This window comes from Prosopis cineraria, unplaced genomic scaffold, assembly GCF_029017545.1.
Source record: "Prosopis cineraria cultivar Desert tree isolate PC_DT_omini unplaced genomic scaffold, ASM2901754v1 PC2, whole genome shotgun sequence".
Taxonomy (NCBI): domain Eukaryota; kingdom Viridiplantae; phylum Streptophyta; class Magnoliopsida; order Fabales; family Fabaceae; genus Prosopis; species Prosopis cineraria.
The window spans coordinates 30,647,761-30,673,531 of NW_026555333.1; the positions used below are offsets into that span (position 1 = coordinate 30,647,761).

The window sequence follows — 25,771 nt, forward strand, 5'->3', positions numbered from 1 at the left end:
TCAAGTGTTTATAACAAGTTGCTAGATTATAGTAATATTTATTGAGTAAATCAAGACAAGTTTTTTTTTAGTATTGTACTATGGTGGCAAGCACCCATTGAAGTTTGTGATTTTAGTTGAAAATCTCAAGTATGATCTTGAGAACAAGACGTAGGCCAAGTTTGATCCTGAACCAGTATAAATCTTGAGTGTCTTATCTTCTTCCTTTACTTTTTAAGTTCTTCACTCTTTCTTTTTTTTCAAAAGTTTTTAAGTATCACCTAATTCACCCCCTCTTGGGTGCTAGCCTATATTAACATTTGGTATCAAAGCTTGAACTCTTGATTAAAGACTTAATAGTCTAAGAGGATTCTATGGCTGGTTTTGGTGATAGTGTTCTCTCTAAACGTGCTAAGATTAATAGGCCTTTAGAATTCAATGGTGAAAACTATACTTTCTAAAATAGTAAGATAAGATTATTCTTTGAGGCCTCAAACCTTGATTTATGAGAGATTGTTGAGAGTAGTCCTTACATTTCATATAAAACTGTAGAAGGACAATTCATAAGAAAAGAAAGGAGTGAATTCACAAAAAAGGAAGAAAAACTTGTGAACTCCAAGCCAAATTGATTATTGCAATTGCCTTAAGTCAACAAGAGTATTTCTAAGTGAGTAATCTAAAAACTACAAAGGAGATGTGGGATGCTCTAGAGATTACTCATAAAAGCACTGAAGGAGTCAAGGAGAACAAAACGAGTACATTGACTCAGCAATATAAACTGTTCAAGATGAAGCCTGGAGGGAGTATCAAAGATATGCAAGTCAAATACACACATATGATGAATGAGCTTGCAGTACTTAGAAAGACCTATACTTAGAAGGAGCAAGTTAGAAAAATCATGAGAGGTCTCCCAGTTGAATGGCAACCTAAAATTACTTCTATTGAAGAAGCAAAAAGTGACTCTATGAGATCTGTGGCAGCACTGTTTAGAAGTCTTACTGAGCATAATGGAAGATTATCCATGCTAAAGGAAGATACTGGTAAGAAGAAGAAGTCACTGGCTCTAAAAGTGACAAAAGAAGAATTTTATTTTGAAACTAGTGATAGTGAAGACTTTAATGAAGAAATGGATATATTTGTCAAGAAATTTGGCAATTTCTTTTGGAAGAAGAAGTTTAGGAAGAAATTCTTAAAGAAAAAAGAAAAGGAGATAACTTGTTATAAGTGCAAGAAGCCTGGACACATTAAGGTAGACAATCTTCTAAAATAAGAGAGCAAAAGCTACAAATATGACAAGAAAAAGTTCAAAACTTACCTCTCTTTAATCTAGGGTGACATTAATGAAGAGTCCATTGAAGAAGAAGAAGAAAATCTCTATCTGATGGCTAAAAGCCATTGTGATCAGGTAAATGATTCAAACTCTGACTCTAAATTTGATTTTACTTTTGAAGAATTAAAAATTAGTTTTGAAGAATTGCATAATGAGTTTTTTCTTCTTATAGAAAATCTTTTACAAGTCAAAAAGAAACTTGATATTTTTGAAAAGGAAAACTTGTTTCTCATATCTGAGAATGATATTTTGAAAAAGAATATTTCTATTTTAGAAAAAGAAACTTTATGTGTTTATTGTCCTCTTCATATTTTGAAAGAGAAAGATTTGAAAAATACTCTTAAGAAATTTGTTAAGGGTAGAGATAACTTAGACAAAATTTTGAGTCAACAAAGAAGTGTATTTGATAAAGTTAGCATAGGCTATAAACCTAATAAGAAGTAAAATATTACAAGAAATTCTTTGTTCCTGCCACTATAACTAACTCACCTAAATCATCTTGTTCTTACTACAACAAGAAAGGGCATATGACTAAGTCATGTATCTATAAAAAGCAAGGGTCAAATGAAAATATGAAGTGGGTTCCAAAGAAGTCTACTAACCCACCAGGACCCAAAAAGATTTGGATATCTAAGAAAACATGACATTTGTGTAGGTATCAAGGAGAGTCACAAATGAAAAATGGTATCTAAAAAGTAGCTGTTCTAAGCACATGACTGGTGATAGCTCTATATTTCTATACCTGGTAGAAACTAAAGATGGCAGAATTATCACCTTTGGAAATAATGAAAAGAAAAAAATTCTTGAGATAAGTAAGGTTGGTAAGAATTCATCCAACCCTCCTTGTATTGATAATGTATACTTAGTTAGACATAACCTTTTGAGCATAAGTCAATTATGTGACAAAGGTTATAAGGTTATTTTTAATGCTGTGCGTTGCATTGTGAGAGATGAACAAACAGAAAAAACCATCCTAGAAGGAAAGAGAGTTCAGATGTATACTCAATCAATCTCTGTGATGATAACTTATTGAATACAAAATGTCTCATCTCTATGAATGATGAGAGCTAGCTATGGCACAAGAGATTAGCTCATGTCAACATGAAGCAATTAGACAAGTTTATAAAGAAGAATTTTTCATTAGGCTACCAAAGATAAAATTTGAAGCTGACAAGCTATGTGATGCTTGTATAGAAGGCAAAAAAACTAAGAGTATATTTCAAAGAAAGAATGTGGTATCCATATCAAGGCCTCTTGAATTGCTTCATATGGATCTAATCGGTCCTTCAAGTTTAAAAAGTCTAAGGGGTAATCTCTATATTTTTATTATAGTTGATGATTATTTTAGGTTTTACATAAATTATCTTCATGTTTCACAAGGATCAAACCTTTGATTATTTTATGGCATTTGTAGCCAAAGTACAAAATGAAAAGGGTTTAAAAATTGTGCAGATAAGGAGTGACCATGGTGGAGAATTTGACAGTTTTAATTTCATTGAGTTTTGTGAATAATAGGGAATTAGTCATGAATTCTCAGCTCCTAAAACACCTTAATAAAATGGAGTTGTGAAGAGAAATAATAGAACCTTAGAGAAAATGGCAAGGACTATGTTGAATGAGAAGAAACTGCTTAAGTATTTTTGGGAGGATGCCATGAGTACAGCATGTTACATCACAAGCAGAGCACAAATTCAACCCATTCTAAACAAAACTCCATATAAGCTCTATAAGGGAAGAAAGACTAACATCTCTTACCTACATATATTCAGTTGTAAGTGCTTTATACTCAACAATGGTAAAAATAATCTGGACAAGTTTGATTTCAAAAGTGATGAAGTTGTATTTCATGGTTATTCCAATAGAAGCAAACCTTTTAGGTTCTTTAATAAAAAAAAACCTTATCTGTTGAAGAATCAATTCATGTTAGATTTAATGAATCCTTATCAAATGAGAATAAGGAAGAAGAAATTATAAATCTTCCTTTTGATGATCTCTCACTAAAAGAAAAGGATGAAAATAAAACTAATAATGATACTATGACTAATGATTAAAGTGGAGAGACAAATAATCTTTAAAAAAGTTGGAGATATAGCAAGTCATATCCTATTGATCAAGTCATTGGAGAAATTGGTGATAGTGTTAAGACAAGAGGTTCACTTAGAGAAGTATGCCATTTTAGTGCATTTCTTTCTAATATTGAACCCTATGACATCAAAGAAGCCTTATGTGATGAATATTGGCTCATAGCAATGCAAGAAGAGTTAAACTAGCTTGAGAGAAGTCAAGTTTGGGACTTAGTACCTAGACCAAGTGATCATCATGTAATTGGGATGAAATAAGTATTTAGAAACAAACTATGAAATTGATATTGTGGTCAGAAATAAGGCTAGGTTGGTAGCTAAAGGATATAATCAAGAAGGTATTGATTATGATGAAACATTTACTCCTGTTGCTAGACTTGAAGCTATTAGACATTTACTTGCTTTTTCTTGCATTAAATATTTTAAGCTTTATCAAATGGATGTTAAAAGTACTTTCTTGAATGGACTAATCGATGAAGAATTTTATGTAGAGCAATCTCCAAGATTTGACAATCCATCAATGCTAAATCATGTCTACAAATTAAAAAAAGCATTGTATGGACTAAAGCAAGCACTAAAAGCTTATTATGATAGGTTGAGTACTTTTCTATTAAATAATAGCTTCAAAAGAGGAATGGTGGATAAAACTCTATTCTATCAAACTAAAGGTAGTGATATCCTTATAGTTCAAATTTATGTTGATGATATTATTTTTAAAGCTATTAATAAGGTTCTTTATGAGAAATTTGCTAAGATTATGCAAGGTGAATTCAAGATGTCCATGATGGGAGAGCTGAACTTCTTTCTTAGATTGTAAATCAAGCAAATGAGGGATGGGATCTTCATAAGCCAAACCAAGTATACTTATGAATTGCTGAAGAATTTTGGATTTGAAAATTCAAATCTAACCAACATACCTATGAGTGCATCAATCAAGATGGATAAGGATGAAAAAGGAAAGAAGGAAGATCAATTAAAATTCAAGCAGTTGATTGGATCGCTGCTCCATTTAATTGCTAATAGACCTGATATCATGTTTAATGTCTACATATGTGCAAGATTTCAACCTGATTTAAGAGAATCTCATTCAAAGGCTATGAAAAGAATCTTCAAGTATTCGAATGGAACAACACAGCTAGGACTTTGGTTTCTAAAAGGAGGAAAGCCTGAATTGATCACTTATTCAGATGCTAATCATAGAGGATACAAAATAGACAAGAAGAGCATAAGTGGAACTTATCAGTTCTTTAGTGACTCATTAATATCATGATTTAGTAATAAATAAAATAGCATGTCCTTATCATCATGTAAAGCTAAATACTTGGTAGCTGGAAGCTGTTGTGCACAAATTTTAACAATTGGAAGATTTGGGAGTTCATCTTAAGGAAATTGCAATCAAATGTTACAACACAAACACTATCAACTTAGCCAAGAATCCTGTCTAACACTCAAGGACCAAGCATATTGACATAAGACATCATTACTCAAGTTGCAAAAGAAAGATATAATACTGGAGTTTGTGCCTACTATCGAGTAACTAGCAGATATTTTCACCAAACCTTTGGCTAAAGAATAGTTTACATTCACTAGAAGGGAATTGGAAATGGTAAATCCTAATAAGTTGTAAGATTCTTAAACTCAATTGAATTATATTTTGAATCTTTTACTAACTTAAGCTTTAGAGTTGTTTTTAAGTTATTTTTGTAGAATTTAATCTACGAGTCCTGACTTTATTGAAATAGATCAAGGTGAATATTAAAGAAAGAGGTCAGAAAATCAGGTATAATTTGCTTGAAAAATAAATTATTATTATTATTGGAGGATATTTCTTGTAAGTTCATTTGCCATATCTTGCGTGAAAATGCTTGATTCTGTGATATTTTCTATTTGACTGCATTTTCACGTGTGAAACATGCTTGCTTGCTTGCGTGAAATAGCACTTGGGATATCTTCACTTCAAAATTATGCTAAATCACACGTGAAGATGATAGTTCTGCTTGCTGACATAACACGCAATGTGTTATCCTTTCTAAGTTGTGTAAATCACGTGTAAAGAAGGAAGTCTCACTTGCGTGAAATGTCTTCCCGAGAGCATTGTATTTTGACTCGGACATTTCAGGCTTGAAGACCATTAGTGACCACGTGTGATTCTATTTGTATTGAATGCACAATTTATGAACGTTATCTTACCTGCCAGATCATGTGTGAAATTGCCATATCACAGATGAGAATTAGCACTTAGTTTGAAATAGGTGCTAAACCATGCGTGAAACCATTTTCTCCTCACATGTGATCCTGCACTTCCTATATATACCTTGCTCGTCTACCCTTCATTTTCACAAGTGAACCAATGTTCATTTTTCTAGCCCTTATATTATCCTTCATTCTTAACTGCTTTCTTAAATCTTCTATGGCCATTTTGGCATTTGAATTTCTTTATCCACTTCTTTTAAACTACTCTTTGTTCATCATTTCACCTAATTTCTCCTCAATTCTCAACCTAAATTCATCTCTTCTCTCTTTAATTTCTGTGATGGCAAGAACTAAGGATACTGAAAAGAGAGCCAATGAGGAGGTAACAAGGAAGAGAAAATTCATATAGGCTCTGATTGGTAAAGGAAGTAAATCACCTTCTCGATCATCCAAGAGGATCAAAACTCTAAGAAAGTCTAAAGAGTCTGCTTCAACATCAAAGCTTGGTTTGACTAATTAACAAGAAGAAGTTCTAATCAGACTTGGCCGAGAATTGTCTTAAGATGGCAGCAACGTGCCTCCAAGTGAAGTTTTAAAGGCAAGTATCTGAGAAGAAAAGCTACTAATCTTCGAGCATCAGTCAAGACTCAACCAATACTTCTCCTCTACTATGGTAGTCACCAATAACTATACTAAATATGATTCTTTTATCAAAGCTCATAACTTTAACATAGATAAATATTTGAGTGACTATAAAGGCTTGTTAGAACTTGATCTCTATTGCTAATGTGGTGAAGGCCTTTTATGCTAGCTTCAGATAGGACAAACATAAGAAGACTTATAAGGCCAATATTCAAGGTTGTTCAATGTACTTCACTCCAAAAAGCTTAGGACACAAACTTGGTCTTCAAACAAAGGGTCTGGAGCTATAAGAATTCGATCATGCAAATCAAAAGAATATGCTCTTAGACTTCACTCGAATGAAGAGAAATTCAAGGCTATCATAATGACAAAAGAAGTCCCAAAAGAAGCATTGAAGCTTACATTCATCTTTAGACTAACTTCGTTTCCATTTAAGCATCAAATGCTGGCAAGATTCTTAGTTAACAAAAGGACTGCTTTCAACACATACACTGAGTTTGAGACTGAGTTTCTAAGAAAACTGATCAAGAAGTAGAAGATCAATATGTGTCACTACATATTGACTAAGATGTTGTATGCCTCTAAGGTTGACACCAAGAGAAAGAAGGAACAAAAGAAGGACAAAAATCTTTACTTTGCAACTATTATATCTGTCATTTTAAAATGATTTCATGTCAAATATACTAAAGGAGCAGTGTTGGAGTCAAAAGAATTTAAGGATACTGCTTTCTACAAGATGAAATTTAAGCTGGAAGAGAACAACTTTGTTCTAAAAGAAAAAGAGCTCATTGATCCTATTGCAATAAGAAAGAAAAGAAAATTACCAAAGAAAGCTACTATAGGAACATTTGAAGTTGTTGAAGCTTCCTCTTCTTAGCCTTTTCCTCAAATGCCCACTCCACCCAACATGTCAAATGCTTTCGTCTATAAAATTCTCAATGGAATTGAAGGAAAGCTTGATCAAGTAGTGGTGCATCTTAAGAATGACATGAAGGGCCTCGGTGACATGATGCTATACTTAAATAGCAAGTCAAATAGAATCATAGATCATGTTGGTAATTCTGAGGCACAAGGAGTATCAAATAAGAAGATAAGGCTGGTCCTTCAAGGTTTAGAGAAGGTTCGATTCACATAGTGGATTCATTCTCAACCTCCAAAATTCATTCTGACATACCTCACTCTCCATTTGATATGTCTTTGCTAATTGACGCTTCCTCTCAAGAGCAAGAGAATCTTTTCTTTCAAAGGGACTAAGGGTCATTGATAGGGATTGTCGCTTACCTTCAAAATTAAACTAAAGCTAACCTAATGCAATAGAGGGCTAACCCTAGGTTATCTCCCAAGGAATGGTTTTAAGTTTAATTTAAAGTTATCTAATGAAATATATTACCTAAAGTTTAAAGTTAATTAACTAATTGCTAACCTAATTATCTAGTGAATTGAACTAGAAAACTAAACCTAATTATGAAAGACGTGACTTTTCAATTTAAGTAGGAACCCTAGGGTGTTGCTAATGGAAGATTCCTAGCCTTTTAATTAATTATGGCAGCTCTTAACTCTCTCTCTTGGCTGAAAAAAATATATTTACCTAATATAACTATCTCAAGTATATTAACTTCACTAATTCAATACTCTAAGTGCTATTACAAGCCCCTAGGTAGCCTTACTAGCTTAGTTCTAAAATTAACCAGGTATTTAGTTAAAATTCATTCCCAAATGCTACTACCCAAAGATGTACCTAAGCTCAAAAATATGAAAACTCAAGCAACTCATCAAGTATTCACCACACAATTACATGCTAGGCTAATACAAGACATTCTTTAAGTGAAATTACATATTACCATGTAAAAACACTAAGAGGCCAAAAATCCAGCAACATCAAGAGCATGAAATTCAACTAAACAATTTTGTTTTAACATTACAAATTACAAACAACAATGAAACTAAAGTCAAATTGAACCACAATCAATAATAGTCATAGTATTCTAATAGAATTGAAACAAGATGAACAAATAGTTAAGCTTTGCCAAGTGGAGACTTCAAGAATCCTCTTACATCAACTCTCCCTTAGGATTCCATGAAGATTCTAGCTAGAAAACATTAAGAAAATCTTGCTTCCACCAAGAACACTAAGTGGCCGTGGCACATGCTCCGTTTGTCTTAATAAATTAAGCTCAAATCTTCTTTCAAGTATTAGGGGTGGGTTTGGCCTTGAGAGAGGAGAAGAATGGTGGAAGAATTAAGTGGATTTGATGGAGAAATGGTGTTGGACGTATGCTAAAAGGTGAAGAAAACAAGAGAGAAAAATGGAGAAAATAAATAATAAGAGAGAGAAAATGTGGAAGATGAAATGAATGAGTGAATGATCTGGATAACGGGGCTGAATGGTGTGAAAATCTGGTTTGGCATCAATTGAAGCTTAATAAAAAATAGGAAAAATAAATTAAAATGAAAATGGGAGCCTTGTCACACTTGCAAGGTGGCACTCTTCTATTAGTTGGTAAATGATTCCAATGTGTGCCTAATTTTTCATGTGTCATCCACATCATTTGAGCTGATTTAGTCCTTCAAAATAATTAGAATTCACATGAAAATGTTTAGCCATTTATCTCTAGGAGTGTTGACCTCAATTGCCCAATTGATGCACAAGTCACATGCCACCTATGTCACATAAATCACATAATTCAGTTAAATAGCAGGTGACATAATAAAATCTAATTAATGTCTAAAATTAAATTCATAATTAGAAGAGATAATTTATTAAAATAACCAAGTTTTAGGTGAACAAAATTATATAAGAATTTTCACACAAAAGCAAACTGAAAACTAGGTCAAACTAAGCCACTTTAGCAAGTGTTGACTTTTTATTTAATTACACCCAAACTAAAATGAATTTTAAAAATATAATTTCACCACTCATCAACTGGACATAAAATTCACTTTGTCAATTTTTCTTGTACACTTTCTCAAAAGTTTATTTTTTAGACCAAAATGTCCTTAGTGCACTAAACTTAGAAACTTAGACAAAATTTCAAATCTAATGCAATGAGTGCACTTTGAGATGATAAAATATTAATAAAAGGGTCCTAATTAATAAATAAAAGTTTGTAATAAATGTGTTCTATCAGTCATCCATCCACCATCACTTAGAAAATCAACTTCTAGATTCCGCTTAACCTATTGACTCCTAGCCTAAATATCAAAGCTATGAAGACATCTCAAAACCTATTCATCCCTTTAATAGCATGCCACTTCCTCATATTCCCTCTCCACTAAAGTCTTCTGACATAGTTAAAACTACTAAAACATCATCTTTTGAAGTGCTCTTTAAAGACATTGATGATATAAGTCTTACCAAACTTGGTAAACTCACTTAAAATATTGGAGAGCCTGCCACACCCTCATCTATGCCAATGCCTATGACTTCACTTGCCATCTCCTTTGCCTAACTAGTAACAAAAACATTTTAGAGGAAGAAATCAATCCCTAAACACATACAAACCAAACCTTCCCTTTGCTAAACTGTTGAGGAACCCATTATTAAAGAACTTGAGGATCAAGAACCTGAAGTTTAGTCTCAGAAACATCAAGCTTCTTTACCTCTTAAAGAACAAGTTGAAGATGATGATCAAGAATAGCCTTCACCTTCTCCTGAAGCTACTGATGGCTCAGCTAAATCTTTGGATCCCATTCCACCTATAGATTCAAATGATTCTTCCACCTAGGCAATGGTTCTGTCAACTCCTACGTTCAACCCAAATTCTCTATCCGATAGAACTAAGAACCTTGATCTTAAGGTTTTGTCATCATAAAAAAGGGGGAGATTGTTGGTGTAACATCCTAAGTCCCCTCATTAGTAATTATCAATATTTTCAAGGGGTAATTTGGTCAATTTAGATAAATTTTTATTCAGCGAGGTTTATGGAGGCTAATATAGTTTTTGGATCCTTGGAGAGCCTTAGAAGAGGGCTAGGTCAAGGTTCAAGTGGGGCACAAAAGGGAGTTTAAAATTTTGTACGGCTTTCTGTGCCATATGCCGTAGCACATATGTAAAATCTGTACTTATCAGACGCGAGAAACAGATCGAAAATAGAAGATAGGAAGAGAGGCAAGAAGAGAGCGATGGAGGAGAGCCTATGGTCTATTAAGGCACGATCCCTAGACTATTTTAGAAGCATTTGGAGCTTGAATTACTATTGGGTAAGTTGTACATTCCCTCTTCTCCCTTTTTATGTAAAAATTTAAACATTTAGGGTAATGGGAGCTTTGATTTTGATTACTTTAGGTTTAAACCCAACCCATTAATTTATTTAAGATCTTGGGGAGTTAAATCAAGCTTCTACCCTTATGTTTATGAGTTTTGTGGTGATTGAGAATTTTTGGTATGGGTTTGGACAAACCTTAAGTATAATTTAAGGATTTTGAGACAAGGTGGGATAATGATTATCGAATTTGATGTGTTGAGATGTTTAATAGGATGGTTAAAGTGTGTGAGAATGGTTGGTATTGTTAGAAAAGGAATTTGAGTATTCTAAGCACATAGAACCTAGTGAATTCGGAGTTATGCCGAGTGATAATTGACGGTTGTCACCTATTGGTGTAGATTAAGTGCTGCTCGAGCTATATTATGAGTATAGAATGTTTGGAGCTAACATTAAGTCACAATAACCCTTTTCGTGTGATAAAAAGGTTGAGGTAACCATAGAGTTTATTGTGTTTATTAACTATTGTAATTGTGTAGAAGTAGTTCTGAACGATTAAGTTGTAGTTTTGAAGAGTTTTATGCATAATTTGACATTATAAATGATTTTAGCATGAAAAAATGTTTTGTAAATGGTTATTGTTTTTAATTGAAATATATAAACTATGTATATAATTATGAAATGGAAATGTGATGAAAAGTAGTGAAAATTATGAAAGAGCATGATCATAGGGGGTGGGAGTTCACCTAAGATATGTGGAAATATGTGTGTGTGGAGATTTGTGAGTAAAAAATCCATATAGTCAGGCTGACACTAAGGGACATCCAGTGCAGCATTATGTGGGACTATTACTATGGGATATTCGGGCAGTCTGGCAACTCCCTAGTACCTGTTAGGGTGTGGTTAGGAGTCAATTGTGCCTTTATCACAAGTGTGTGAAGAGGAAAAAATCATAGTCTGTAGGCAGGTTAGATTACCTTTAGCTGGCATTTCTACCATCGAAAGTGTGCTTGGGTCAACAAGTAGTTGAACCAGGAGAGCCTATGGTTTCATGTCGGGGAGCATTGGAAGTTTGGTGGTTAGATGATCATGCTAGTGTAAAACTATGTGTTTTGTTGAGAAGAGAAACCTATATCTCATAATTTTTGGTATGCTAGATGATTCTATGGTTTTGATACTTTTTTATGGTTATTTATGGTAATAAACATTTAATAAGCTATATTGGTTATTGAGATGTTTATCTCACCCCGTGGTTATATTTTATAAGTAAAGGCTCTGGTAGGGGTAATAGGAAGGAAGGGGCCTTTGAAGAATGAAGAGCATCATAGTATAGCTCTTTCCTTTTCTCTTTTTGTGTGTTGTAATGAATATTGTCGATAATTATTGCCAACTTAGGAATATTACATCATTTGGATATCGCTTGTATAAAATTGTGATAAGTATGTATATCTTGGTCCAAGAATGATGATACGGATTAACTATGTGCTTGGCCAAGTTGCTTACAAGTGATTCATATATATATATATATATATATTAAGTGTTTTGAGTGTCAAAATGACCAATTGATTGATGTGTTGGATTTTGTCCACCCCATTATATTTTTGTCCAATGGGGGGTTTAGTAGTCATTTTGAGTGTAATTGCTTTATTGTGTGATGTGAATGGATTGTTATGTGGTATATGGTCCATTTCAGGTGGTCAAGTTGTCTCCAGAGCTAATGGCATTGTGTATTATGAGTTGGACACCATAATATGTGTTTTATTGTGAAAATGAACCATTTTGGATTCGAGTGTCCATCTTTTAAACAGATGACTGTATGAGTGTAAGACTAGTTCCATTAGCTAGAAGGCTTAAAGAGCTTTGTGTGGACACTTGAATCGCTCAAAGTGGATGTCGGATGGCGAAACGACACCTTCCAGAAGTTTGGAGAAAAGTCATGATAGCAATCTACTGTCATGACAGCAGGTGCGCACCGCAATGCATGATTATTGCGCCACGTGATAGGAAATTAGTCGCTTATCCTCAAAATTACACTAAAGCTAACCCTAATGCAATATAGGGCCAATCCTAGGTCATCTCCCAAGGAATGGTTTTAAGTCTAATTGAAAGTTATCTAGTGAAATAAATCAACCAAAGTTTGTAGGAATTTAGTTATCTAGCTAATTATCTAAACTAATTACCTAATATGCAAGTAATTAAAATGCTAGTGAAAGTGAGTGAAATGAACTTCCCTTTTTACAATAATGGAACCCTAGAGATTAGTTGATTTTGGACTCATTATCTTCTCATGATTATGCTAAGTTTAGCTTCCCTTTCCTCTTGACTAAAGCTGTCATGACTTAAGAAAATTATCCTAAGCCAATTAACCTAATTAGCTAACCTCCCTAGGTCTTAGATTAAAGTCCTTAGTTCAATTAACCAATTGGTGAAGACATTAGCCAAGTGATTCATTCAAAATCCTCTCTCAACAGCCATGGTCAAACACATAAATTGAGCAACCACAAGATTATGTCAAGCTACTCAACAACACAAGCATTAACACCACAAGATTATGCAATATTAACACAAGATATTCACTAATTGAAAAACACAAGATTATGTGCCAAACAAAGAGTGGCAAAATTCAGTCATGGCTGTCCAAGGAAGAAATTAAATGAAACAATCCTCTCTCTTTACATCAACATCAAATTCAAATTAGAATTTATAAGCTAAGATGATTAAACCCTAGATTAAGGAATCTAACCATCTAGTAAAAAGAGAAGAGGATAGGAAACAAAAGAACTTAGCCAATTTGAAGCTCAAGACTCATCCTCCATCTTCATCTCTCTAGGATTCCACAAAGAAACTTAGCCAATCTTCATCTTCAAGAATCCTAGTGATTGCTTGTGAAGGCCAAACTCCATAGCTCTTGAATGATGGAAATGAGCTTCAATACTTGTGAAAATGGAAGGGATGGAACGAAAATGAAGAGAGGAGAAGAATGGTATGAGTTTTGTGGAGGTTTGGTGGCTGAAAATGGAGGTTAGGGTGCTGGAAAATGAAGAACAAAAGAGAGAAAATGAAGAACACTATGAACAAGAGAGAGAGAATGTGGAAGATGAATGAGATATGTGTTGGATCCCATTTGGGGCTTAAAATGGCGTGCTCCTTGGTGTCTCCCATCAGCTGAAGCTTAATTAAAATAAGGAAAAAGAAATTCAAATGTAAATGGGAGCCTTGTCACACTTGCAAGGTGGCAACTTCCTATTGGTTTGTAGATGATTTCAATGTGTGCCTAATTTTCCATGTGTCATCCACATCATTTTAGCTGATTTAATCCCTCAAAATAATCATAATTCACGTGCAAACCATCAGCCATTGACCTCAAGGAGTGTTGACCTAATTGGCCCATTGATGCATAAGTCACATGCCACCTATGTCACATAAATCACATAATTCAATTAAATAGCATATGATATAATAAAATCTAATTCATGTCCAGAATTAAATTCATATTTAGAAGGGAGAATTTATTAAATTAACCAAGTTTCAGGCTGCACAAAATTATATAAAAATTTTCACACAAAGGCAAACCAAAAACTAGGACAAACTAAGACACTTAAGAAAGTGTTGACTTTTTTATTTAATTACTCCCAAACTAAAATGAATTTTAAAAATATAATTTCACCATTCATCAACTGGACATAAAATGCACTTTGTCAATTTTTCTTGTACATTTTCTCAAAAGTTCATTTTTTGGACCAAAATGCCCCTAGTGCACTGAACCTAGAAACTTAGGCAAAGTTCCAAATCTAATGCAATGTGTGCACTTGAAGGTGATAACTCATTAATAAAATGGTCCTAATTGACAAATAAAAGTGGGTAACAAATGTGTTCTATCACCACGGCATAAGAGGCCCTCAAGGGATTCATCCCTTTGTGCCATCTGTCGTAGCGGGCGCAGCTTGTGCCGCGGCGCATGGAGCAGTATTTACTAAAAATGGCGTTTAAGCTAGATTTTGTTGTAGTTTGTTTCCTATGCTTCTTTATTTGCTCTTAATCAATTTTTAACCATAATTTGAGCTCAAACTATATTTTAAAAAGGGTTTTCTTAGGATCTCAATGTTTTAACTAATTATCTTCCAACCCTTGAGTTGTGATAACTTCTTCTGAGGATTTTAATTAATCCTAGTTATCACAACGATGTGTGAGTGTTGTTCTAGTAATATCAAGGCGGACGTTACAGTTGGATCATGTCTTTTGATGATTATAAAACCAACAAAAGAGGTATTTGTTATGTGCACATAAATAAAGAATCATGGATGAAGAGAAAACCTTAAGAGCACAAAAAATCAAGAGAAGTTGAAGATGTTTAGGATAAGTTATTTTGAGTTCTCTTATATTCAATGTGAAAACTTTAAGAGTTTAATCACTTTTCATAATCATTAAAATGAATATATCATACATCTCATTGTATTAAAGCTTGCAAACAATGTCTTTCTTACGTGTTGGATTTTATAAAAGCTATTTGAAGTATGAGAAGCAGAATCACGTGTGATTCTACAGGTAACTTATGAGATTCTGCAAGTTAGACACACTGACTACTAGATCACACAAGTACAAAGAAGTGATTCATACATGATTAAGCACTTGTGTTATGTAATGCCTTAATCTAGAGGTAGTTTAACTCAGCGCAACAACCGGACAAAATCAACAAAGAATAATCTAATTGTCTGGTGCAGGTTCGTCTTTATTAGATAAGGGGAGGGGAGGTCTATCTCATTCCTTAGTTTTGCACTAAGATCTTCTAACCTTGGAGCCCAAGCACTAAGGAATTGATTACTAAGATCTTCAAAAGAATAATTCTGATGCTATATAAGTGGCAGGATTTAGCAAGTCTAATTCTAATGTAACAGGATAGGACCCCATCCTGTCTCAGTCAACCTTCTCCTAGTTCTGAGCCCGTCTCACTCACACTCACTCCTATCCCGCCACGACTCCTTTGAGGGAGGATATTAGCGTAGTTGTACATTCTAATATATTATTTATTTAGAGTAATTGCCTGCATAAGACTAACGACTATTCCAGTCTCCAACCGCAGAAAAACCGACCAGTGTTAACGAGGATCCTGGTCCGCTCGCTACAAGATGTAGCAGTTGAGGCCCCGTCAAACGTGTACCTTGTTTTTGCATGCAAAATCACGCGTGAAAGCCTTTGTTATCAACACAAGTTTTGGCAACTATGCTTCATTGCTTTGTGTCAAAGTACAAAACCATACATGAGACTGATGGTTGCCACACATGATTTATCACTTATTGCACAATCACTTTTTTCTTTATTGAGTCTTAACTCATCTCAAGTCAAGTTAAAATTGTTCACTTGTATGATCATTTATTCATAAATCTATATCTCTTAATCATGCAAAATCTTGCTTGAATTTTGTTTAGTTCCATGTGTGAAAATGTACTATACGAGTTTGTGTATTAGTGCTTACAATTTCACATGTGATAGCCTTCTGGTTCCATGTGAGTTTTGATTACACAAATTGGCTTTGGCATTCTACTAGCCATTTCACATGTAAGAGAGAAAAGGTTCCATGCATGATTTATCACATAGAATTGATGATAGTTTCTTATGTGCAAAACCACACATGAGAGTAAATGGTTCACTCACAAGATTTAGCACTTTGATATATGAGTATATTCATAAGTGCAAAATCAGGTGAGAGAACAAAGAGGTACCACACAAGTTTTAGCACACAGAACTAAATTTTATTCATAAGTGCAAAACTATACGAAAGAGCAAAGAGGTACCACGTGAGTTTTAGCAAACAGAACTGAATGCTTATCCAAAAGTGCAAAGCCATACATAAGAGGTCAAGGGGTTCATGTGTGATTTATCACATATACATTTCTGGAACAATTCAAGTGCAGTTTCACGAGTAATTTTACCAATCACTCACAAGAAATTGTACCAACAGATAGAATCATTATTCCAATGATCTATCAACTACTAAAACTATATATGTGATTTATTTTGTGCCAAAAGAAGAACTAATGATCTTTGAGCAAACTAATCATCATTTAAGCATTACTTTTACATCTTGCATTCATTTATTATTCTTAAAAAAATTGAGAAAAGCTCTCAATAGTTTGTAAGGTTTCAATTGTAATTCCATCAACTATTTAAGAGAGTTTTTCTACTAAAGCTTATTTCCTTTCTCAAAAATTATGAAAAGGTTTTTTTTAAGTATTTGTAATAACTTACTAAATTTTAGCAAGGTTTGTTGAGTGAATCAATACAAGTTTAATCTTGAGAGTTGTATTATGGTAGCAAGCACCCATTAAAGCTTGTAATCTTAGTTGAAAATTTTAAGTGTGATCTTGAGGACTAGACATATGCTAAGTTTGAGGTTGAACTAGTATAAATCTTGAGTGTCTCATCTTCTTCCTTTACTTTTAAGTTCTTTACTCTTTCTTGTTTTCAAAACTTTTTAAGTGTTACTCAATTCAGCCCCCTCTTGGGTGCCAGCCTATCTTAATAAATTCAATAAGCAGCTGAATTGTCCAACAATAAAAAGAGAAGAAATTCAAGCCAACAATCTTATTTCTACACAAACATTTAGAATCCAACCATGAAATTAGAGTTAAATTGAATTACAATCAATCATAGTCATAGTCAACTAATGAAACTGAAATAAGATTAGAAATAAGTTAAGCTTAGCCAAATGTAGTCTTTAATACTCCTCTTCTATCAACTCCTCCTTAGGATTCCATAGAGAATTTAGCTAGAAAACATAAAAACCATCTTATTCCTCCAAGAACTAGACATAGCCAAATAGAGCTTTATGGAAATGGTAGAATCAAGTTTCAAATCTTCTTACAAGTAGTAGGGATAGGTTCAGCCAAGTGAGAGAAATGGAATGGTGTTTTATGGAGGTTTAATGGTTGAAAGTGAAGGTGGAAGGGTTAGAAGTGTAGGGCTTTTAGATAGAATGAGGAGAAAATAAAGAACTAGATGAACTAGAGAGGGAATGGAAGAGATGAATGAGTGTGTGTTGTGTTAAGTATTTGAATTTAAAAAAAATAGAGTGAGGGACATAAGCCACATGCTTGACTTTTGGTCCATATGCTGCGGCATGAGACACCATTCGCTATGGTGCACTAGTCTAAATTTTTTTGCTCTTATTTGACAACAAAATGATGAACTTCTGGTATGTGCTGTTTTGACATATCGATTGGAGTGATTCAAGCGTCCACATAAAGCTTATCTCATGAACAAGCTAATGAGATAGGTTTGGACATGATCTAATGGTCTGATCAAAATTTGGACACTCGTGTAAAAGTTACTTTTTACAAAAATTTCATGCACCCAAGCACTTAAATCGATCTATTTGTCTCATTAGACCACACAAGGCCTTGAACTAAGTCCAAAAGGACCTAACACACCTAATTAACCGCAACATATCACATATATACACCTCTACCAAAATTTGACCCTTCAACGGCTAATTTTCACATTTCTCAACTTTTCATAATTTGTTACAATTTGGCACAACTTGGACTACTTGGCCCTTTTCTCACCAAAATCACATCTATTCATATTTATAACATATTCACAACTCAATTTGGGCCCCAAATTACTCATTTCATTATAATTTCACACTTGGGCTAAGATTCACCAAAACTCACAACATTCACAACACATACATAACTAAATCTTAGCCCCTGTTTCTTATTTTACTACATATATATACAATAGGGCTATGATTTCACAACATCACTATATTTTCTCTATTTTACTACTCAAAACATGCATGAAATTCCTATGGCAACTCATATATAAAATTCACACTAGATTAGTTCATTATACAAACTTTAAGTTTACACAGCTTCAACAACTCTAAGCTGGTCTTGACTCTTTTCCTTTACCTTGATCACTGCTTTATCCTATAAAAATATAACCACAGGGATGAGATAAAAATCTCAGTTACAGAATAACTCACTCCTATTAACTATCACATGTAACTATGTGAAAGTAACGCATAATACACCCTTAATCATAACTTAATCAAATGTTTCATTTCAAATATCACTTGTATCAATTATTTCATCACTTTTACACTTATTTCATTGCTTTTCTTTTCTTTTCCACTAATACAGTATATAGCATGATCACTATCGATAAACCCTCTAAATGACCCTAACACAAAACCATAGGCTTGCCTTAGACCAATGTATACTCTCATTGGCCCTAAGTTCACATTTAGTGATAGAATCACCTTGCCAAAGGTATTTTATCTCATTTTCAAACTATGGTTTTCCCTGTGTTCTATCTTATTTTTGAACTATGGTTTTCCCTAATATATATAATGGGGAGTCGTTAAGTCCAACATCATATCACACAGATACTAAGGAGTCCAAGTCTCCAGCATCATACCTCAATAGGTACTAAGGAGATCATCTACAATATCACACCTCAAAAGGCACTAAAGAGGTGTAATTCTCTAACACCACATCCTGTCAGATACTAAGGAGAATATGCCATAAAGTCTTATCACTACACTCCACACGGGTGAACTCCCACCCCTATAATCATGCTTTCCGAACCATTCATAGGTTCCTCATTCATACATATATCCTCAATATATAGCATATATTTATATAAAGTATGAAATCACATGTTCTTACTCATTTATTTAATCAAAAGCAATTTTTATGCAACATTCACACAATGCTATAAAACATGCTTAATTTAAAACAATTTCATACAATAGATAGCAAACTCATATATAGTTACATTAAATATCCAACCAAAGAAAGTTATCCAGTTACCTCAACTTTTTTGTTACTAGAAAGGTTACCCATGAATTTCAATTATCACAACAGTTCATTATTAGCTTCCTTTCTCAATTCACAAGGTTGATATACCAATCTAAACACAATTGGCACAATTTAGTCAATTGGTCCAATTTGACCAAAAGTACAAAAGCTATATTTAGCCATATATTCTTTTCTATTTATCCATCCTAAGTCCATTACAACTCGATTACTACTTTACATCACTTCAATCGGTCTCATTTTTGTTAAACAAGATTTTCACCCTAAAATCTCAATGAATTAGGGCCAAATTAAGCTTATCGGTTTAAAGCTCTATCCTTCAGCTTTAAACCAGTCACAAAGCTCTAATTTAACTCTCGAGAACCTTTTTATTACTATTAGGTAAGAATCAAATTCCTTAAATTTCATCGATTCAATTTCTTTATAACTCATATTCAGAGAAATTTAGGTAGAATGGAAGGTAATGGTTTTATGTTGTTTACCTGACAAATTACTGATCAAAAGCACCTTTCACAGCTTTGTAATCTCTTACCCTATTAGCCAAGCCATTCTTCTCTTCTCCTTTCTTGTGTTTTTGATTTCTCCCTTCTGAAATTCATGAAATTTCACAACTTAAGAAGTCACTTTCTGATCTATGCACTGGTGTATAGAGCACAAGCTGTGGCACATAGCATAGTAAGAAGAGTTCTCACCACGCGCACTTGCTTCAACTCAAAATGCTATCCTTCTACCTGCATTTATTCATTTAACATCCCAAAGACACAAATCATCATATTATCACTCAAAACCATAATCACTTCATAATTAGTAATTTACCCCTAATTAAGAGCTAATCACAGGATAAAGAAATTTAGGATGTTACAAAAATTTCCTAAAATGCTCTTCTTCCACTTCTTTGACCAATTGATATAAGTCTAAGTGCACATGTGTCACCTATGTCACATAATGAACAAAATTAATCAAATGAATGCATGTGACATCATAATTTATATTTAGGGACATGAAATTAATTATTTAGATGGGAGATAAATAATAAAATACATTCTACGGGCTGTCCTACGTGAAAACAATGCATACACACATGCACAAAACCTTAATTAGGTCAATAAAGTTAACAACCCTAATTTAGTATTTTTAATTATTATTTTTCAAACCAAATTGAATTTTCAAAATATAATTTCATATTCATTCTCCTGAGCATCAAATACATTTGGAATAATTTTCTTGTAATTTCCTCAAAATTTAATTTTTTAGACTAAAATACCCCTACTGCATAACTTTGTCGCTTAGACATTTTTCTTACTTTTAAGACCATGAATACACTAAAGTAGGGAATGTAACATTTACAATCGGTCCTAAATGAGTGGATAAAGTGTGTAAATAATGTGTCTTATCACACTCTTCTAAAATTTCCAACTAATGAAAGACTCTTGAAACCTTTAGAGTTATCCTCTGACAAGCCCATCATGTTCAAAGCCTTGGTACTATCTTGGGAAGAAAGATTTGGTGTAGTGGAGAAACCCAAATCAATGCCAACACTTCATTGGGTAATCTATCAAGGTCAATTACTTGCAAGAGGTCTATGGGCAATAAACTTATTTTAGAAGATTTAAAGTTATTGACTCCCTTGATAAAAGGGTTTAAGTTGGATGTAGCCTCAATCATCTTTGAGAAAATCAAACAACTAGTTTAGTTAAGCAGAAAGAGAGATTAGAAGTATCTCATATATGAAAAGGTAATTTCTAAAATTTTGGAAGATCAGAAGATCATATACCTAAAGGGCAATAAAGTTCTAGGACATGAGGAGATTAACTGTGTCACTTTAAGAAAGATAGAAATTATAGAAGAATAAGAAGGAGGAGTAGGAGTTCAAATAGAAGCTCAATTGGCTCCAGCTCCCAGTACTCAAGTAAGACCAAACTCTCAAACTACTTTGCCTAGTTCATTTGTCTAGTAAAACACATTTGTTACACACTCATCTATTCCAATTAAGACCATTTATTAAGGTTTTATTAGCCAAAGTTCACACACATTGCATTAGAAATAGAAATTTGCCTAAGTATTTAGGTTTTGTACATCAAGAATATTTTGGTTCAAAAATGAACTTTTGAGAAAATGTACAAAAAAAATTGAAAAAAATGCATTTTAAGTCCAGAAGAAGAGTGATCAAATTAGATTTTTGAAATTCATTTTAGTTTGGGAGTAATTAAATAAAAAGTTAATACTTTCTTAAGTATCTTAGTTTGACCTAGTTTTCAATTGCATTTGTGTGGAAATTTTTATATAATTTTGTGCATCTAAGAACTTGGCTATTTTGATAAATTCTCCCTTATAAATATGAATTTAATTATATTTTATAATTTTGCACGTTATTGAATTGAATTATATGATTTTTGTCACATAAGTGACATGTAACTTGTCCATCAATTAGGCAAATGATGTCAAAAGTCCATGGGGTCAAAGTTTAAGCATTTGAACAATTTTACTCTTAATTGGGTGGTCTAGATCAGCTTAAAATATGGTTCATATGTGGGATTAATTTGGCACACATTGGAATATCTACAAGCCAATAGGAGGGTGCCACCTTGCAAGTGTGACAAGGCCCCAAATTTCCTTTTTATCTTGTTTTCTTTTACTTTTATTAGTGACCAACTGAAAGGGAACTAAAATGCACATCCATTCACACTAAATTCTAGACCTAATACCACATTTCACTTATCTCTTCCATTCTCTCTCTGCATTTCATCTTGTTCTTCATTTTCTCCACCTTCTCTCTACTTTTTCATTTTTCCAGCACCTATAACTCTATTTCCAGCCACCAAAAATCCATAATACCTAAACCATTCTTCCTCTCTCACCTTTCTTTTCCTATCCTTTCCATTCTTACAAGGATCTAAGCTCAATTTCTTCATCTAAGCTTTCATAAATTTGAGCTTTCACAAGCCTTTCATAGGGTTCTTGAAGATGAAGATGGTTGGCTAAGTTTTTTGATGGAATCCTAGAGAGATAAAGATGAAGGATAAATCTAGAGTTTTATTTGGCTAAGTTTCTTTTTGTTTCCTCTTCTCTTCTCTTTTTACTAGATGATTAGATTTCTCAATCTAGAGTTTGATCATCTTAGCTTATAAATTCTAGTTGAATTTGATCTTGATGTAAAGAGAAGATGATTTTTTTGTTTAATTTCTTCCTTTGGCTGCCTTGGGGAATTCAGCCACTTCATGATTAGCACATAATCTTGTGTTTTTTATTTAGTGAATTACAAGTGTTGATTTTGAGTAATCTTGTGATGTTACTACTTGTGTTGTTGAGTAGCTTGATATAATCTTATGGTTGCCAATTTCATTATTTGGCTATGGCTTTTGAGGGGAAAATTTGAGTGATTCACTTGGCTAATTTTTACACCAAATGGTTAATTAAAGTAGGGACTTTAATTTAAGACTTAAGGAAATTAGTTAACTAGGTTAATTGGCTTAAGACAGTCTTATGTCACGGGCTGAGAGTCTGGCGCAGCACACGGCGCCCGTGCGGCGTCCTGGAGGACCCCATAATCCTCAGGACAAGCCTTACCACGTACGGATCACACTGGTTTCGCCCTGCTATGGGCTCATCAGGGAGGCGGCACTAGCCCCCGACCAGTTGTGCACACAGTCCGAAGACTGAGGCAGAACACCCCCAATGCTAATGTCGCCCCCTTTACCCATATTGTGCGAGGCTAACCAGCGGACCGTTCATTATCTTGGTCTTTACACGGTCACGGAAATATCATCCGTGACACTTAGGTCAAGACAGCTTTAGTCAAAAGGAAGGGAAGCTTAATTTAGCCTAATCATAAGAGAATAATGAGTCCAAAATTAACTAATCTCTAGGATTTCATATTCTTGAAAAAGGAAAGTCCATTCCATTCATTTTAGCTAGCATTATAGTTACTTGTCAACTAGGTAATTAAATAGGTAATTAGGTAATCAATTTCCATAAATTTGGGTCATTTATTCCATTAGATAACTTTTTTAGTTAAACTAAAACTATTCCTTAAGAGATGACCTAAGTTGGCCCTATATTACATTAAGGTTAATTTAGTTTCATTTTGAGGGTAGAGTGACATAGATCTTATCATTGTCCTACAACCATCAGAAGGTGTCTTCTTAGATTTATATGTTGTTAAGTTGCTGGATAGAAGATTTAAGATTCAAGCTAAGCTCTGTACTCTGTGTCTTGAAAGACAAGCAGAGGACCTTAACTTGCAATTGAAGAAATTGTCTAAGGAGATTAAAGATGAGTTCAAGAAAGAACTTGGATTGCTCAAAGCTTAAGTAATACGTTTGGGAAGAAGACCTGAACCAAGGGGCTTATTATAACCTCACTCAATATAGGACAAGATTATGGTGTTACCACATTACTCACCTCTATCACAAATCAACAGGTTTATTTGAAAAACTTGGGCCTAAGACTTGTTTTACAAAACCATTCAAATCACAATACAATTAGAGAAATACACAGCGGAAGAAAACCACATATTTCTTTAATACATAGTAGACATATCTCATTTCCGTTGCATGCATTTTCATCAAAAAATAAAGTTAGGATCTGTTTTGTGTGCTGTTGCGTTTAGTACGTGCACCACGGCATGTGGCATACAGCCATACGCTCAACTTGTTCTGTGTCATGCATCGTGGTATGTGGCACCATGCGTCGCGGTGTGCTTGTTTAATTTTGTGCTATCATTTTGACAACAAAAATAATGAACTTCTGGCATGATTTGTTTTTAGATACAACATCCGATCGAAGTGATTCAAGTACCCATATGTAGCTTATCTCATAAGCTAACTAATAAGGTAGGTTTGGACATAATCTAACGGTCTGATCAAAATTTAAACACTCAGATGCAAAAAGTCAATTTTCCTAAAAAATTTGCACACCCAAGCATCTAAGTTGATCCCTTTCTCTTGTTAGATTACTCTAGGCTTGAATCAAGTCCAAAAGGACCCGATACACTTAATTGACCTCAATTCATCACAATCATATACATACTGAAATTTAACCCTTTTACGATCAATTTTCCCTTTCATAAACTTGCACAAACTGCCATAACTAGGCATAACTTAGCCCACTTGGATATTTCTAGTCACATTCATATTCATTTACATTCACAATACAATCTTAGCCTCAAATTACTCATTTCATCAAAATTTCTTACTTGGGCTTGAGATTCAATATAATTCACCACAAACATACTCAATCATAGCCCTTTGATTCATTTCATCACAAAAACATATAATCGAGCTAGGATTCCACAAAAGTCATTACTCAAGTCATGCATGCAACCCTATAGCAACTTATATACACATATATACATAAATTCTTAGTTCAGTTCATTACACAACTCAAGCCAGTCTAAACTCTCTTCCCTTGCCTTGATCACTTCCTGGTCCTGTAAACATGTAACCATGGGGGTAAGATAAAAATCTTAGTGACCAAATAACTCACTCATATTAACTATTACATGCAACAATGTAGAAGTAAAGCATAGTATATCATTTAAATCTCATTAAAATAGCATTTATATTACATATCTCATTCCCATTCACCTCTTTACATAACATTCCATAGCATCTCATAAAATCTCATAACATCTCACAGCATCACATAACATGATCACTACTAACTGAACCTCCAAATCAAGCCCCACACTACCACTTAAGTCAAAAATTTTGCATAAATGGGGAAAGAGAAGGAATGTAGAACTTACCCAATGGTGATTCAAGCTCCAAATGGTCCCAACGTGGCCTAAAGATCATGCCCTAGTAGAAAACACTCTCTTCTCCATCGCTCTCTCATTATCTCTTTTTCTTTCTTATATTTTCAGTCTATTTTCATGTTTGATAAGTGTTAATTTTATGTGTGCACTGTGGCACATTGACACACCCACTATAACGTATGGCACAGAAAGTCCCACTAAAATTTAAACTACTTTCCATACCATAACCCACTCAAACATCGACCTAGCCCTCTTCTAAGGTTGTCCAAGGATCCAAAACCTATATTAGTCTCCCATAAACCTCATTAATCAATAATTTATCTAAATTGATCAATTTACCTTTAAAAACATCGATAATTACTAATTGGCAAACTTAGGATGTTACATAGGAGATTGAGGAGGTACTACCACAAAATTATTTAAATACGACGCATATATTTGATGGTTATATAGAAAATAAAAAAGGCGTTGAATACTTAACAATTGTTTCATGAAAACCATTAAGTATTTAGATATACACTTGGTGGTCCTTTATGAAAAACCATCAAGTATATACCATAAACATATTTGATGCTTGTTTTGGAATAACCATCAAGTTTTCCAAACAAGCTTAAACTATATAATATTAAAATAATTATTTAAAATATATATATATATATATTGGACACTTTTTTCATAATAACCTTCAAGTATGGTTGATATATACTTGATGGTTACTGTGAAACAAGCATCAAGTAAGAATTACTTAATGGTTATTATTTAATGACTGT

The 25,771-nt window shown here is 33.6% G+C and overlaps 1 protein-coding gene across 1 annotated transcript in view; it reads left to right on the top strand.

Moving 5' to 3' along the window:
• Positions 1-877: 877 nt before the first annotated feature.
• LOC129302702 (uncharacterized) overlaps positions 878-25,771 on the top strand; it is an 89,655-nt gene continuing 64,761 nt past the window's right edge. The window contains exons 1-2 of the mRNA XM_054941598.1: positions 878-1,228; positions 1,310-1,384. Of these exons, the coding sequence (XP_054797573.1) occupies positions 878-1,228; positions 1,310-1,384 (426 nt within the window). The remainder of the gene's footprint in view (positions 1,229-1,309; positions 1,385-25,771) is intronic.